Source organism: Diorhabda carinulata, chromosome 11 (assembly GCF_026250575.1).
Source record: "Diorhabda carinulata isolate Delta chromosome 11, icDioCari1.1, whole genome shotgun sequence".
In the NCBI taxonomy this organism is placed as follows: Eukaryota; Metazoa; Arthropoda; class Insecta; order Coleoptera; family Chrysomelidae; genus Diorhabda; species Diorhabda carinulata.
The window spans coordinates 11,348,673-11,365,664 of NC_079470.1; the positions used below are offsets into that span (position 1 = coordinate 11,348,673).

The window sequence follows — 16,992 nt, forward strand, 5'->3', positions numbered from 1 at the left end:
TCAGTCATCTGACATTTTCAGGTTAAGGTCGAATACTTTTTACACAATCCTCGTATGTAGTAAGGAGTTCATTGGTATCTATGTTACAATTATTTTCAGCGGATATTTGTGAAGTAATTGAAGCAATAGCTACCGAAATTTAAGAATTTTAGAATTTAATATATTTTTTTTTTCAGATATGCAAAAGACCACAACGAGCATGATGCTGGGTGTATGCTTTCCGCATTTCTGTATTTCGTAACAATTACTTCATTCGTATATTTAGCCATATTGTGGATCAAACAACGAATGCACATGCACGTGGAACAAATGCAGTGGTGGTAGTACTGCGCCCCACTGATTTTAGGATATTTCAAATTTAATATTTAAACTTGAAGAAATACATCGTTTATTCGAAGTGTAGAATTTTTAATTGATTGTTTTATAACAACGTCAATACAATACTAATTTCGTTTAATAATTGGATAATATTCCATTATTTATTTATGTTATAAAACAATCTCTTATTATTTATATATATATATTTATATAAATTGCATGTTTAGAAGAACTTCAAATAAGTGCATGTCGATTCTGAATAGTAATTATTTATTACCCCCGATTGTGATTGTTTTTAATTGATAAGTAATGAACGACGAAAAAACAAATCCGAAGAAGACAAATAATAAATATTAATAACAAAAACCCCGAAACAGACTGTATTGATATTAAAAAGAAAAAAAATGACAACCCTGATGATGTTAGAATTGTGACTAGCGGCGTTTAAATTTTAAATCTTACAAAAAAACATTAAGAATTATAGGTTAGGTTTTATTGTGTGAAACACAGAGCCATGTCTTGATGGGCGGTATCAAGTAAACTTTCCGATGATTTATAGAATTCATTTGTATGGTGTTTTTATCAAATTGTTTGCCTATAAAAAAGTCATAGACTAATATTATACTCAAATCCATTTATTTTGTAGTTCTATAAAAATATAATCAAAAGAAATGGTATAAAATATTGTAACACACTGAGATTTGTACAGTAATTAAAAACAGAATTCAAGGATTACACAAAGATCGATATTTATACATTTTTACTTAAAATTTTAACATTTTTCTAAATATATCTGTCAACTTCCCCTTCCTTCTGTTGTGCTAGCTCTCCTGGACATTTTACAACTATTCACGTAACTCTACAATATTCGATAACTGTTTAATCACACAAGCAAAGGCCAAGCTACATTGGAAAGAAGAATCGCATATCTAGTCTTGCTTCACTATATATTAATTTGTAATTTGCTACTTTTTCAATCACTGGAAACTAATGTGCAATTTTCTATTGTACTTTGAGCTAGTTATCTATTTTCTGGGGGGTTGGGTGCTAACCTAGCTCCTTAACCTCCTCTTTTTTTCTTGCAACAGTACCACCAGGTTTCTCAGTTGAAGCAGCAGAGAGGCGGAGTCATAATCCTGTGCTATACATGCCTATAAATGCCCACTAGAAGCAAATTAGAACTAGAAGGTAAAATAATACAACAGGGAATAAAATACAAATATCTTAGAATTGACATAACCGGTTATTGAGACGAGGTAAGAGGACAAGTAGCTGGAGCAAATAAGGTCACGGTATGTTTTCAAAACGTAGTATGGCTGTACAAACAACTAAAACAAGAAACAAAGGCACCAATTCAAAAAACAAAATCAAATTTATATATCAGACATATAAAGCAGGAAATATCAGAAAGGAAACAACTCTTGGAGACCACAGAAATGAAAATTCTCAACAAAGTTACTGTTCAATTCCGGTTCTACCGAAAGACGGCCATCTTTTTGCCATATACAGATAGTTTTAACTCGTCCTGTATAGATGATAATTATCCTACCTTTACGTTAAATTAGATGTTTCAAATATTCTAAAGTATTATTAAATATTATTATATTATTAAATATTATGTAACTATTCTGAAGGGCATGAAATAACATTTGATTTCAGTGAAACCCTTGATATTTGTTAAAAAATACCTGAAACCTCAGAGTGTACGGTTTTCTTGATTCACCGCTCCCAATATTAAAAAGTATTTCCTTTATACGATCAAATAAACTTTTATTATAAGATAGGATAAAAAAAACATTTTATAACTGTATATATACATAAATGAATATGCAGAGCTGTTGAAATGGCTATAATATATTTATTGCTGGTATTTTATTTATTATAAAAATGGGATTCCTTCATTGTTACCATTTATAACACGAGAAAAATTTCAATCGCTCTGTATATCTATAAGTAGATATTAAGTTCGACCCTGATAAATTTGTACAATGGAATAACATTTCTTTCATGTTAGCTTATAATATTCACTCTACTATATGTATGGAAACTTTTTTGTGAAATTATTAATCTTAACCCCCAGGTGATTCGTAGATATTTAAACTAGGATTACCTTTGGAAATAACCTATGCATCTCAAGATGTTAGTTTTCATCACTAAATTTGACATCTCCCTGTAGATTTCTAAGCTCGGTTTTAATCCCAAATATTTTTTCTCCTTTCTCTAGAGATCTAATATATTTAGGCTAAACTAGTATTCTAGTTTCCAACAATGTATTTTCGACTTTAAAAATCCAGTTTATATTAAAAATTCAGTAGAAATTTGTGTTAAGAGCCCAGGTAAATTTATAATTACATGCAGTAAATCAAAAATTGTGACTAAATTTGATAGATAAGTTAGTAAAACATTTTTTTTTATAATTTGGCTGAAAAAATTTGGTTCTCCACTACTGATACAAAATTTCATGGATCTAATACTTTATATCAAACATCTCTAATTAGTGAAATTAATCAATATAGAGTAACAAAATTTATTATGAATGTAGATTTGGTGAAATATAGAATAATAGAAAAATGCAATTGATCAGAAACTAAATATCAGTCATATAAAAAACATTTCCAAAATTTGTGGTGGTAGAGAAAATATAGTTTTCTACAAACTATAATGGGTGCACTCCACTAAACACTCACGACAATCACATTCATTGCCACGATATTTCCCGTTCCACTTATTCCCGAGCGTTATAATCATAACCTTAACCTAACCTAACCTAACACAATGGCTTACAAGCTTTAAGATAAATATTAACCAATAGCAAAACAAGAAAAATAAAACAAAAGTTTTAAAATATTTGGTAATGTATCAAATAATGAGATATTTCTCATGGTTATAATCTGAGTTGATTGAGTTTTGAACTTCGACGTACCTCGTGACAAGGATCGTCGTGAACGTTAGTCATGACGGTATGAGTGACGCTGTCGCCGCAGCCACATCGATCGTAGCAAGGTTACTAGAATAATAGAAGGTTTGTGACAATAACAAGATGCGCAGTAGACACGTGACGTCACCGGTTCTTCACAGCTCAATAAATTCGTTAGTTAGAAATATATTCGTTTGTATAGCCAGATCAGCAAGAGTTAACACACATCCTAATAACTCGAATATAATGTTAGAAAGATTCTATTTGACATAAAAATATAAACAAAACATAATGACGTAGCTGGTGTTCTAGCAGCTGATCTTTTGTTTACAAAAACATGCGCATGTCACGAACCTTCTATTATTTTAGTTACCTGGGATCGTAGTCACTATGTGGAACACACATAAGAGTATTTCAGACGCCGTTAACGCTTAGTGGAACGCACCGTATAGTCATGGATATTCACTCGCTGTAATTTGATTTAATATAATTGCTCTTTTGTATATAGCATAATTCTTCAGAAAATTCCCGCCATTGTACAAATAATTGAAAAAAAAACTTATACATTCTTGTATTCCATAATTAACATGGAAAAAATCCGTTTTTCTATTTACTTTTGTGGAAAACGAGACTGTTTCATTTAAAATACGAGATTATTTTGTAATTTATTTCAAGAATTATCAAATATTTGTATTTGATAAACATTTATATGATTAAAATAATTAAACAATAAAAATAGTAATTAAAACACTAAATTATTTTATTCCAAAATATGTAACATTCACCAAAAAATTTAAATATATTCAAAAAAAGCAAATAATAATCAATAATTATGTATTCAACTCAATTTATTACTAATTTGTGAATAGGGCTTAACAGAACAAGAAGTTGGAAAGCTTCATTTCAATTCTAGTATCATTAATTCATCAATTATAATTTCCTTTATAAAAATAGAAACGCCGAAGGGTTTTTACTCAAAATAAATGATCAATTTTAGTTACTATAGTGAGTATCTTTCACAATATCAGAGTGAGCGGCTATGGAAACTGGGGAAAACTCCCAAAAAACCCTGGAAAATTGGAATAGTGTCAATGACGTGGTAGGGGTTAAAAATTTCAGTACAACGAATATGAACAGACTTGAAGAATGTGAAAATCTGCATAAAAAAGATCTCCACATATTTTTTCGAAAAATGCTTCCCTTACGAAATAATGAACTGTAATTGGTGATATCAGATCTATGCATTAACAACTCAAAATACTTTAATACTTGCCGTTACGCTGGACAATAATCTCTATAACTCCCTTTTTTTGGGTGACAAGTCCCAAAGTAAACGAGATTTTGAAAGAAAATCTTTCAGTAATGGATATATAGATACTGCTGGCAAGTGCCGTCAAAAACCTATTTCTAATCCAAAGCTGAAATGATTTTGTTTAATAAATAAATAATTTAACTTTACTAATTTTTTATATCGTTTTACTGGTTTTACTGTTACAAGGTTGTCAAAATTGAAAAAATAAGTTATAACATTCATTCCCACCTTGTCATTGGCCAAATTCAATCACATTTTTCTGAACAAGTTGTTTTTTGGAAATTCTTCTGATAATACTACTAAGTACCTTAGTGACTACAGCTTCATTTTTTTGAAAAATGTGAATAATGAATAAAGATTATGTACTTCGGGTGATTACTTACCATCATTTAATAAATTAATAAACTAACACATCTTCAGTCGTTCTGGTTCGTACTACTAATTTTTTTCTTTCCTTTCCACTTATTCCATTTCCAAAATTTCAATTCATTTTATCCTTTTTTCCACTTTTAAATGTATTTCAATTGATGTGGAACTATAGCTGATGGAAGATTATGTTGAAATTTTTTGAAATACTCTTAAGTGATAGATAAATTATCAATTGTGTATAACCGGCAAATCTACTTTATAACAATTATTAAAAGAATCTGATTTCAGTCTAGTCAAATCACGAATCCACACAGTTACCACCCAATTAACTTGAGCATGCGCTTCACAACCCGCATAACAGGGATCCAATAATGAAAAACAACACACCAGGGCCATTTCTCTCCAAAATGCACTATTTTCCGTGTAAATACCTTTTTTGTGTGGATGTTCACGCTTGTTTCTATACATTGTATCGAAATGTTCAATCCCTTCCACGTTATTGACAAAATACTTATTTTTATAGGTTTTCCCCATTTTCCATGGACCCTCGTGCGAAGAAATAGTATTCTTCAAAAACTACTTGTATGCCAAAAATCGTTACTAATGGTTGTAATGTCAGGTTTCAGTAAAATTTTGGCTACAGCGCCTGGACTATAAAACTTATTCTCACAAAATCCTACGAATGTCTCTTATCTATTGCTACAGTATTAAATTATATTAACAGTATGAAAAATGGCTGTCTTAAACTGTTATTCTGGTAATTCTGATTAATAATTCGGACTATCACCTTTGATTCATCAACATAACAGACACTATAATAATTGTAACAGCAAAAGAAATGAATTTACTGAATGTTCACTACTATGTCAGGTACTTACAACCAACCACGACCACCACTTTTCCTATTTACAAACGAGAATGGATACATGTTAACAACGTCACATTTGCAATTAAATCCTGGCAGAACAGGCACAGTGGACTCGGTCCTTGACAGAACAATATGCCATTTTGCAACACTTACAATGGCCGAGAAACATGAGGCAATTGTTTATTTTCCCTCCCAGATCAAGATTAAATAGGTTTCATATGAAATTTTTATATTTTTGAACAGTAAGAGTAATACAAATAATAAGTACACATAAATTATTAATATCAATTATTCTTTTCACATGAAAATGATCAATAATTAAATAGACACTCATGTTTAATACTATTCTTATATTTATAATGAATGCAATTGTTTTTCAAAGCAAAATATTTCAGAATTGCTGATTTTATGAATATTTGAGTTTATAAAAACATTTCATACTTTTGAATTATCTAATGTGTTAGCTAAATGTAGAATAATTTGTATGAGGTAGTTAGATATTTCCAAATCTTCCAAAATTAACCTTAAATGTATCATTATGTATACTAGAATGATATAGTTTCTTCTTGTTTTATAAATCAAGACGATTTATAAAGAAAAACATACAAATAAAATTATTATATTGATCATTTTCTTTGTTGGAGACTTGTTATTGATAAATTATAAATTACAAAATTTTATTAACAAAACAATTTTTGGTGGGTGTTAGCAAATATTTTTGGAAAAAAATGTAAAATTTATAAAATTTTTGAACAAGTATTGCCTATTGTAACCTAGTTCTTTTTTGCATAACTATTGAATTTTAAAATATACATCAGATTAACAATAAAAAGTATCATACATACACATAAAGTTTTTTATCTAAAAAATGACTACTTATTTATGTCTAATGATTGTAATTTATATCCAACTCAACTTGTGTATAAAAATATATTAAATTTATCGTATAATAAATTGTTTTATTCCAATCAACATAAAATAATAAATTAATCTTTAATTCACATTATCTAAGCCAATAAATATGTTACCATCTTCAATTGTGATGGATTCCACTCCACTCCCTTACAACAAAACCTATCATATAGTAGAATTGTGCATATTTTTATGAGAACAAAAAGGAACAATCAAATTTCGCACACTATTGATATATTAATTGTTTTCATAACTGCAACATTTAATGATAAAATTTTATTTAAACATACATTAGACAAAATGTGGAATTACAACTTAATATCCCTAAAAAATAGTATTTCGCGTCACATACCCATATTTATTGACTCTATGCACATACCCCTTACTAAGTTACCCCGTTTATATTAATTACATTATCCAAAGAATTGACTGAAAATTTTATTTCAAGAATAAATAATTTACTGCCTTCAGAGATGCAGTTGCAGCCTAAAATACTGAAGTAAGAAGGCTTACATTAATAATCAAAGTATCAGTTTTACGATGCGCTGTTAAATAGTTATTTTCTAATGAATTTTCAAAATGTATACACGATAATTTCCCATCAAATTTTCATAGAAATTGGAGTACAAGGGGACTAATTTATATAATATATATATCAATATATTTAGTTCATACAAAAATAATTGTTCTTATTTTTGTTTAATCTAATTGATGATGCCGGATTTACTCTGTATTAGTGTTACGTGTTGCCTATATAATAGGTTAACAATCTTACACGTTTCAAATATAAAAACTGTCGTTTAAAAAAGAAGAAGTGACATTCCATTTCTCATATTTATATTCCTAAATCTAACTTCATATATAACAGATTTTTAAAGTGTTTTTATTTTGTGCAAGATTTTTATTTCATAGTAATAATCTTTAAAATATAAATAACTAGCGCTGACTGTCAAGTCAAATATATTGAATGTGATTCTTTATTTTAATACAATAGTTGCGTAGAATCGTTATGGCTGTTAAAAATAAGTGTCAAATATTTTGAACCTATCTTGTGCTGTGTGGTTTATTTTCCTAGTAATATTATGGGTCAAACTGCAAGCGGCATACCAAGTAAGTTAGTTTATTATTTATTCATGTTATTGCATGACAACGCTTTATTAAAATCTTTCAATTTGAGGTTAGGAATGTTTCTCTTGAATTAGTATTTACATTTTAATTCTCCATTTCCTATAGCTTTGTAACCTGATATAAATGCAAATGTTATAAAGAAGTAATCGAATAATGTGAAAATAATGGACATATATGCATTGTCATGGAATCTTCTATTGTTATCCGACTATATAAAATGACACCTACAATTTAAACTTACACTGATATATAAGAATTCTATCCAAATTTTTATAATTAATTAAATGAATTTCACGTGAAATGTAAATATTATTCCAAGCTTCTCTATTATAAAATAGATATTAAAGTTTTATGAATATTCTTCAGACATAATTTTTTGCAATAAATTTGACGTTAATATTCAAATAAAAAGGTTTACTCCCAATGCGTTAGCGGTTTCAGCTGCTTTAGATGAAACTATGTGGGGGAGTAAAAATGAGAATAATTTTTTAATTGCCTCTCCGAGTAAAAGAATGTATGAAAGAAATTATTAGGGGATCAAAAAGAGTTGATGTAATTTCCGGCGTAATCATCAATTCCACTTTATCTTCATCAACCATCATCGCAGTCAACATGGGGAATAAACGCAGTAGTCTTTTGTCTTTTCGATTGCCTTTTGTTATCAAAAATTCGAAGTTTCCTGCCGTGGGCGACTCGAGTCCACGTACTGTGTTCTCGCTTGTTTTTAATTGTTCTTTCAACTAACAATATCCCATTATTTTTGTCGTATGATTTATTATCTTATTTTTTACAAAGATAATTTTATTGTTGATGGCGTTTGTATATTACTCGTAATTTGTTTGCGAAAACTTTCATCATATTGAAATGCAATTTAAAATGGCGAAAATACATTGAACTAAACATTCTTGGTGGTACACTAAACCAATCAATGCTTTCTCCTATTTTCTTGATATCAGTTTTAAAAATAAGCAATAACGCTAATAATATTTCCGTAAACAAAATAATACCACCAATACAGACTTATCTGACGTATTTTGTGCTCATAACCTCACAAAATTAAGGAATTAAACTAGGAACTTAAATTTGACGAATTTTAATTTAAATTTACCGTTTATTTTCTACATGAATTACAAGTACCGTAAACCAAGCTTCAGTTGTTCTTAATATGAAATAAATGTACGTAAAAACTGTTGTAAAAGCTCATTAATTTTCCGGAAAATGGCGGTGGCAGTGTAGTATACGAGGATTGCTACTTAAGTTTTGAAATATGGCAACACTGATGTGAATATGTCAAATCTGACATTGTCATCAAAGTTTGTCATTTTTAATGGTGAACGTACTAAGAACATGTTGTCATACGAGTGTTATTTGAGACGTTTTCAGATACGGGAACATTCATCTTGGTCGACAAAAAATGGAAATAAATCACGAATGTTTTCGTGAGAGTATTTTCTATGACTTTACGTAGATTAAAATAATTACAGTGTGCCGATAAACTCACTTCGACTTTTGGTGATGAGACACCATCTAGAGCAATCGTGGTCGCACTTCGCTACAGGAATTATTTATTGAAGGTCGTTCAGATCGTCATGTGACATACCGTTAGATTGAAGCATACCTGGACATTAGTTCCACTCGCTTACATTCAATATTGCATGAACATTTGACTGTCAAAATGATGTGTACACGTTGGGTTGGTGCTTCAAACGACGTCTATCATCGTGACAGGCGACGAATCATAGATCTATGTATATGTACCCGAAACTAAACAACAATCGACTGTATGGGTCTTTCAAGACGAGCTAACTGCAACAAAAGCTGTTCTATTAGTTCCAGAACGGTAAATTCTGAATGGTACACCAGCATTTGTGTGCCAGAAGTGTTCGAAAAAATCAGAGAAACCAATCGAAGAGGAATCGAACATCGAATTGATGGGTCACCCTTCTTGTTTTATACCCAAGTTTTTCTTCTTATTCCCTTATTCCTCAAATCAAAAATAAATTGCGAGGTCATCGTTTTTCTACACCTGAAAAGCGGTTGATACGTTCAAATCACATGTTTCGGAGGTACCTCAATCGAAAAGGAAAAAATGCTTTAACAATTGATTCATATGCATGCAAAAGTGTGCCATCCCGGTTTTGTGAAAAAAGAACTAAATTCTTTATGTTCCCATTATAAAGAAAAATTAAAAAATATGAAATTGATGAAACTGCAGAAAATCGTGGAATGACGGTGGTTAGATCACCATCAAATCATTCTGAACTAAATCCGATTGGACTGTTATTAGTAAAGACAAAGGTAGAAATTTAACCTCCAAGGGTCAAAATGGCTGAGCTACTAAGAAAAGACAGTAAATTATACGATTAAAGAAAAAGAGAAAACTGGACAATATTTTTTGATGAAATGATGTGCATAAATTACTGGTATTGCAATCCATAAGGCATAATCGATTTGAAGATATATGCAGCAGATTTTTCATGTATCTGACAACAGCGCACTACCTCAAGAGAACAAAATGGCTGAGCCACTAAGAAAAGACAGTAATTTATACAATTAAAGAAAAAGAAAAAGCTGGACAATATTTTTTGATGAAATGATTTGCATAAATCACTGGTATTACAATGGATGAGCTATAATCGATTTGAAGATATATGCAGCAGATTTTTCATGCATCTGACAACAGCGCACTACCTCCAAGGGTCAAAATGGCTGAGCTACTAAGAAAAGACAGTAAATTATACGATTAAAGAAGAAAATGTGGAAGCTGGACATATTTTTTGATGCAATGATCGAACCACTCATTGTGAATATTGGTTGCGGCAGTTTATCTTCTAGTTGCAGTTTTGATTTGGATTTGTAGCAGTAGTTTTTACATTAAAATGATTATTTATGAACGTAACGTTGTTTAGAAATCAAAGTTTAAACCCTTATACCTATATAACCATTATGACCCAGTGTTCTTAACGTATATTGTGGAAAAATAAAACATTATAGAAAAAATTACACTTTTTTACTGCCGTTTACACCCGGTGTAGTCATTATACTTATATAAATGTTGTTTCATACCTGAAAATACCCGAGGTAAAATATTTTAACTAACTAAGTGCAGGGTCGGATTAAGCTAGGGGTTTGGGGGGGCTATAGCCCATGGCCCCAGGTCCAAGAAGGCCCTATCGTTTGGAAAACATTCTGTATTTTTTGTATACATTGTTACTGAGATTCTAAAATATAGTTATAATATATACTTATTATATACTTAAAGTATTTATTAGTCTTGTTTTTCCAAGTTTCCGAATTCCTTAAGAGAGCCCCGTCATTACTTTAGCCCTGGGCCTTATAAATCTTAATCCGGCCCTGACTAAGTGGTACGCCTATGGATTACGAATGCTTTATTATTTTCATACTCTCTTATTCATACAAATGGACTATTAATTACCGGTAATAACCAGTTCGTTTTACAAATAATTTATTGCCAAATAATATACGATTGTATTTGTACCTATAAAAATTAGAATCACGCGTCTTCAATTGAACTAAATCACTAAGGATTCTTCCAGTTCGTGTCTCGTGATTCGCCATGAACTAGTATTAAAAAAAAAACAAGTGACAAATTGGTATAAAACGTGAGGTTGATTAAAACTTCCTTACAGCCGTTCTTTCAATTCTATTGTAAAATTGGAGGGGTCATAGGTTAGATGTTAGACCTTTTTTAAGAGCAATTATCTTTAAATTGAATAATTCGCTTTAGTTGACTGACTCTACAAGATCACGAATTGAAAATGAAGGCGGATTTGTTGGATTCACAGAATAGTTTAAGAAACGACATATCTCTCTATCGAAAATCACATCTGATTATTCTATTAAATGTTTCTTGACAAATTTTTACTTCATGTTTCCAACATTTTTATTTTTACATCTAAATTTTGATTGGCTGTTCATCAAACCATTAATGCCAAAGAGGTCGTTAATGGCCCCCCAGATTAAAAAATAATCTATTACGCAATGTCATCCCTATTTGCATTGCTACCACGTTCCCCTGAATTAGAAAAAATGGATTCATTTTTTGGGGGATATCTTAAAAGCTTGTTGTAAGCTAACCAACTAAATTTTTCTAAATTTCAATTTTTTCCCTATGCAAGTAACACGATGTTAGACAGTATGCACTTCAATTAGAAATGTTTGTTTGTAATTACGATTTATGATAATTTTCTTCAGATTGTCTCTTTATGGCGAACGGTCTCCTTGGCAAGTACAACGATCTAAAAATCTACACATCTCCCAAACCATAAATTTTATCCAATTAAACAAAGAGTAGATTATTGTTAGAGAATTGATTGAATAATTATTTTCAGGTCATGTATTCACTCCCGAATTTTTTGCATCAAGTATCGTAACACCCTGTATTTTAAAATATAATAAATGAAATAATAATTGGTAGTAATGTAGCAGCAGGGAGTCCACCGGAACCAGCAAAAAGTGTTTTTACTTTGTCAAAGAGTAAATGAATTGATCCAAAAATAACGAAAAAGGGGATAGGGGGCATCGCTGATAATGAGTAGATAAGAACCATGGTAACATTAATGAAAATGGATGTCGTTCAACCGAATGCAATAAAAATGTATATAACATACGAGGATTATTGATATCTAATTAGCCTAGAACAGTTCTATGCGAAAACAAAATATAGCAACGAACTTATTAGAAGTGTCAGTGTAAAGTTTGACGTCAAAAAAGTAACCTAACCAGGTTCCAGGCGCACCTCTAGGGGTCTGCGGAAGTGCACTTGAATTTCCATAGTTAGATCTGATTTTTCGACGAGTTAGTGTCATATCAAAGATACGGCCCGCGGGCCGCTTCCGGCCCCTGGGCCGTATTGATAAGGCCCGCGATCGCAATGTGTCACAGAAAAAAGAATCACGTTTTTTAGAGTTTATAGATTTCATTCGATTCCTCTATGGATGTTTTAAATACTCTCAAGTCAATGAGATTGACGCATGAAAATAAATAAGAACAAACATCGTACAAGACTCACGAATGAGCTTGTCAAAAACAAGTATCTGGATTCTCGAGCTCAACATAATTACCTACAATATTTTATAACTTTGATATGATTTTTAACAACCGTATATTATATACTTATATAAATGAATAAATAAAATGTTATAACAATTCAGTTAATTTTTTTTATTTTCAATCTGGCTTTGTTGTAAATGAAAGTGGTCCACGAGGAAAAAAAGTTTGGGAACTTCTGTTTTTGATAATTAAACATAATATTATGTTTTTTTTTTCATTTTAATAAGTGCCAAAGAGGTCATTAAAGACCCTTGCTCAAAATTATAAACTACAATTCAAAGATTTTATTAGGTCATATTTAATAATTTTCGAACACAAACATCCACTCTAAACACCTTCATAGTTATGGGCATTAATGTGTTAATAGCGATTATAAGAGTGACGATATGTTGATATAGTTTTTAAACATCATTAACGAAATCAAGTAATTTTTTGGAAAACATTGACAACAAACACATCTGCTTCTGAAGATTTTTGGGCTATTATGTTTCACCTATGCATTGCTTAATAATAATGAGATCGCCAGAAGTTCCTGGTTATTCTTAAAAATTTATTTATGCATTAGGAAACCATATATGGGGGGATCATAAAGGTACAATGCCAGCTGCCAGTCCGACCGACGTTCGGACACGCGTCGTCTGGTCCCGTTATACCAACAAACAAAAATACCTTCATCCACCTTCTCTTCATCGGCGAATATCGAAATTTGCTCACCCCATTCCGTACATATATATATATATATATATATATATATATATATATATATATAGTCGTCTGGCTCGCATTATTATGCACATTTTGGGTTCGAGAGATTAAAAAGTACAGTACCGGTTTGAAGAATTTGTTTCAGCACACTATTTTTGATACTTATTATTATTCAATTTATGGGTAATTCTAATGAAATCTCGAAATTACCTATCAATAAATTAATGAAAAATACTTAAATTTATCTACTGTTTATCTTACTAGGAGTGGAAAATATTTTGATTCCCAGAATAAATGAGTTTTGACGATTTAAATGTGAGGGAATATTGAGTGAGGTGAGGAAATGATGATTATATTCATTTTTCATGAAATCGTAGGATTTATTTTTCAAATATATTTAAAACTAGACTAGGTTATATTGACTTACAAATTATGAAATAAAGCAAAATAGTAATTCAAAAGTTTGTACGAAAACCGAGTCGATCTAGTTCGAAAATAATTACCTCATAACTCATCATCCCCTTACTTTATTCAAAATGAGGAAATGACAAAACAAATCATAACCTAAGAAACTTCGCAACATAATCTTTCGTTGCCAACTTTTTACCTCTAAAAACATACGTAGCTATGCCATCAAAATTGAATGTGATGGAATGATTTAATAAAATGTAATCTTTAAAAAATTACAATGAAATATTCTTCCAACAATGACTCTGACAAACTCGTCAGTCGATTCGCCATTCCGAACAAGTACCAGTACTACCAACAGTCAAAATCTATTACCAAAATATACCTACTTTATCGGCTGTTGGCAATGCTGTGAGGTAATGATTATTTTTCGTTGGACAGATATTGACTAATATCATAATACAAGTATTTAATTTTGGGAGTTTGTTGGATTTACAATAGACAAGTCATAGTTCCAAACAGCTTTTTTAAAAACTTCTTAATAAAAACTTTAGACGATGGATATTGGGACATAATGAGGGAATTATTTTCAGAGTACTATGTATTTTTTATTCCTCACAAATGCTTGTACAATCTCAAAGTTATTTTCAAGATTTTTATTCCAGATGAAGCTCTTTCGAAAAAAACAGAAACATCCTATTAAATTCAATTTTTGTTGGCATAGAAATAAACAATAAACACCCGAGTCACAAAATAAAATAATTCGGTACTTATTATGTAAAACAAATTTTTGTAAACTCTTCTAAATTAACAATAAAGGCATCTATTATTATCTAGATCTTTAATAAATTTCAAAATAATACAAATTTTTACTCTTTCATACTTATAGTTTGTTGGTGAAAGCGACAAGTTAAAATTTGTAAGTACCAGCTGATTTTTTAATTATTCCCTAACTTTGAATTATTTCTTAGGTGTTTATGATTGTAGTCTAGTCCCAGTTAGCCCTGAGGCACGCAAAAACGAGCTGCGATTTATACTTTTTGGACCAAGACATCGTTTTGTGTTCGTAGTTCAGACTTGTCTTATAATGAGTAAAACCTAAGAAGTATCAATTGAATCTCGTGCATTAATAGTCTTCAGAGTCTAGGCAAAAGTAACCGTACTATTGCACCTCGACGTTCCGTAAAAAAAATATGTATTCACCATGAGCTTTGGCGATAGAAAACGTTCAGGGCGGCCTCGAAAAATCACAACCACTGAAGATAAACGTAAACAGTAAATGTGTTCGACGATTAACAGGACCAGAGATAGCAATTCACATCAATGATTCTAGGGATCTTCCCTTGAGTACTTCTGGAACGGAGTTTGAGAGAAGCTGGCTTTTTTGGAAAGGTGGCAATGAAGAAATCTCTTTTATGACTTCAAAATAAAATAATAAGATGTATTAGTGGGCTAAACAACATAAAAAAACTGGATGAATGAAGAGTGGGAGTTTTTTGGTCCAAAGAGAATAGTGTCTGTGCGCAGGACAAGCCACGGGTAGCGTTTGCTTATACGCGTAAATTTGTCATTGTACTCACAGGAATTTTACGTGCACACCGTTCGTGTGCACACGAACGCTCAGATCAGTACGCAGCTAATCGTGTAGTTATTGTATACCTTGAGCCGGTTCTGATCGTCTGAAGAGATAATTGATGCGCATATTTTGTTCATTTCCCCTTCGGGTATTTCTGTTTCTAATAGGTATTTTTATTGAAAGGTGGCACGTGTGCTTGGGTGATACTATAAGTTACGGTATTTTTATAATATTGGGTCCTTTTGAAAAGATACCATATGCTTTTAAAGTACAAAACAAACTTCAAATCGGTTACACGTGAATGTTATTATCGTAATTATCAGCTGCATGGGAACGGGATATGTTATAGATTTTTTTTAAATATAATATCAAAAATTATATATAATGAATATTGAATAAAAATAAACATTGTTTCGTTAAGAATAGTTTTGTCGATGTTGAGTGTCTTTCTCCTTCTATGTTAAGTAGTTGTTTGTGTATAGGAAATAGGAAGCGTGCTTCATGTACTTAAAAAATAAATGACCATAACAAGGGCATTGTTAATTGTTTTTATACCATTATTATGGGTAGTGGCTCTTCAGTTAACATATAATGAAAGTACTGCAGGAAAGTAAGGAAAAAATCTACCGCAAATTTTATTTCATCCAAAAGATATCGAATTAGCTGCAAATTTATATTAAATAAACGCAAATATTTTGTCACCACAAGAAATACTATATCAAGGGTATCATATTTTGTCTATTTGCTTCAAATTTTGTCAAAATATAGAGCGAGTTTTAGGATTGTAACTAGTGTAAATATACAATATCTGAACGTACTGATAGAATGTTTATTCCATCTAGAATGTAGATTATCCTGCACCCAAATCAACGTTTATTATTATTGGTAAGATACCAATACCTAGATTGGATGAGATGGGGCCTAAAGGGACGCATATAAACTGATAGCAGAAGAGTTGCCACTAATAACATGTAAATTCGTCGCCGGAATTTTCTTGATTCCATACCTCCATCTTTAGGTACGGAACATTTTATTACCTAGGTTCCTGTAAGTATAGAACAAAGACTAGGTAGAAGGTTATTGGTTTTTCCCAAAATCAGGTATATTGGGGAGGGTTAATTGTATGCAATTCGGAAATTAAAAAGGTTTTATTGAGGAAATTTCTTCGGAGAAATGTCTACTTATATTAAGTATATATTTTTTTGTTTTCTTAACTTTTTATATTACTTACGACTTGAGAGTGGTATTTCTTTTAAAATAATATAAATATCTGAAAATTTATTATTAAATTTATAATATAATATATCTATATTATAAATTAGATCTTGTCCTTGAATTGAGATTGCTGACAGTAGTTTTTTGTGATCTTTTTAAATATTTTACATAATCAATTATACGTAAAAGTA

At 30.7% G+C, this 16,992-nt stretch overlaps 2 protein-coding genes across 7 annotated transcripts in view; both read left to right on the forward strand.

Moving 5' to 3' along the window:
* The window catches only part of LOC130899487 (protein slit), a 531,917-nt gene extending 525,179 nt beyond the window's left edge, over positions 1-6,738 (forward strand). For all 6 annotated transcript variants that reach the window (XM_057809455.1, XM_057809457.1, XM_057809456.1 and 3 more), the window contains one exon: positions 177-6,738. The gene's annotated coding sequence lies outside the window, so the exon portion shown is untranslated. The remainder of the gene's footprint in view (positions 1-176) is intronic.
* Positions 6,739-7,512: 774 nt separating this feature from the next.
* LOC130899668 (protein neuralized) overlaps positions 7,513-16,992 on the forward strand; it is an 80,264-nt gene continuing 70,784 nt past the window's right edge. Inside the window, exon 1 of the mRNA XM_057809785.1 lies at positions 7,513-7,806. Within this exon, the coding sequence (XP_057665768.1) occupies positions 7,779-7,806 (28 nt within the window). The 5' untranslated portion in view covers positions 7,513-7,778. The remainder of the gene's footprint in view (positions 7,807-16,992) is intronic.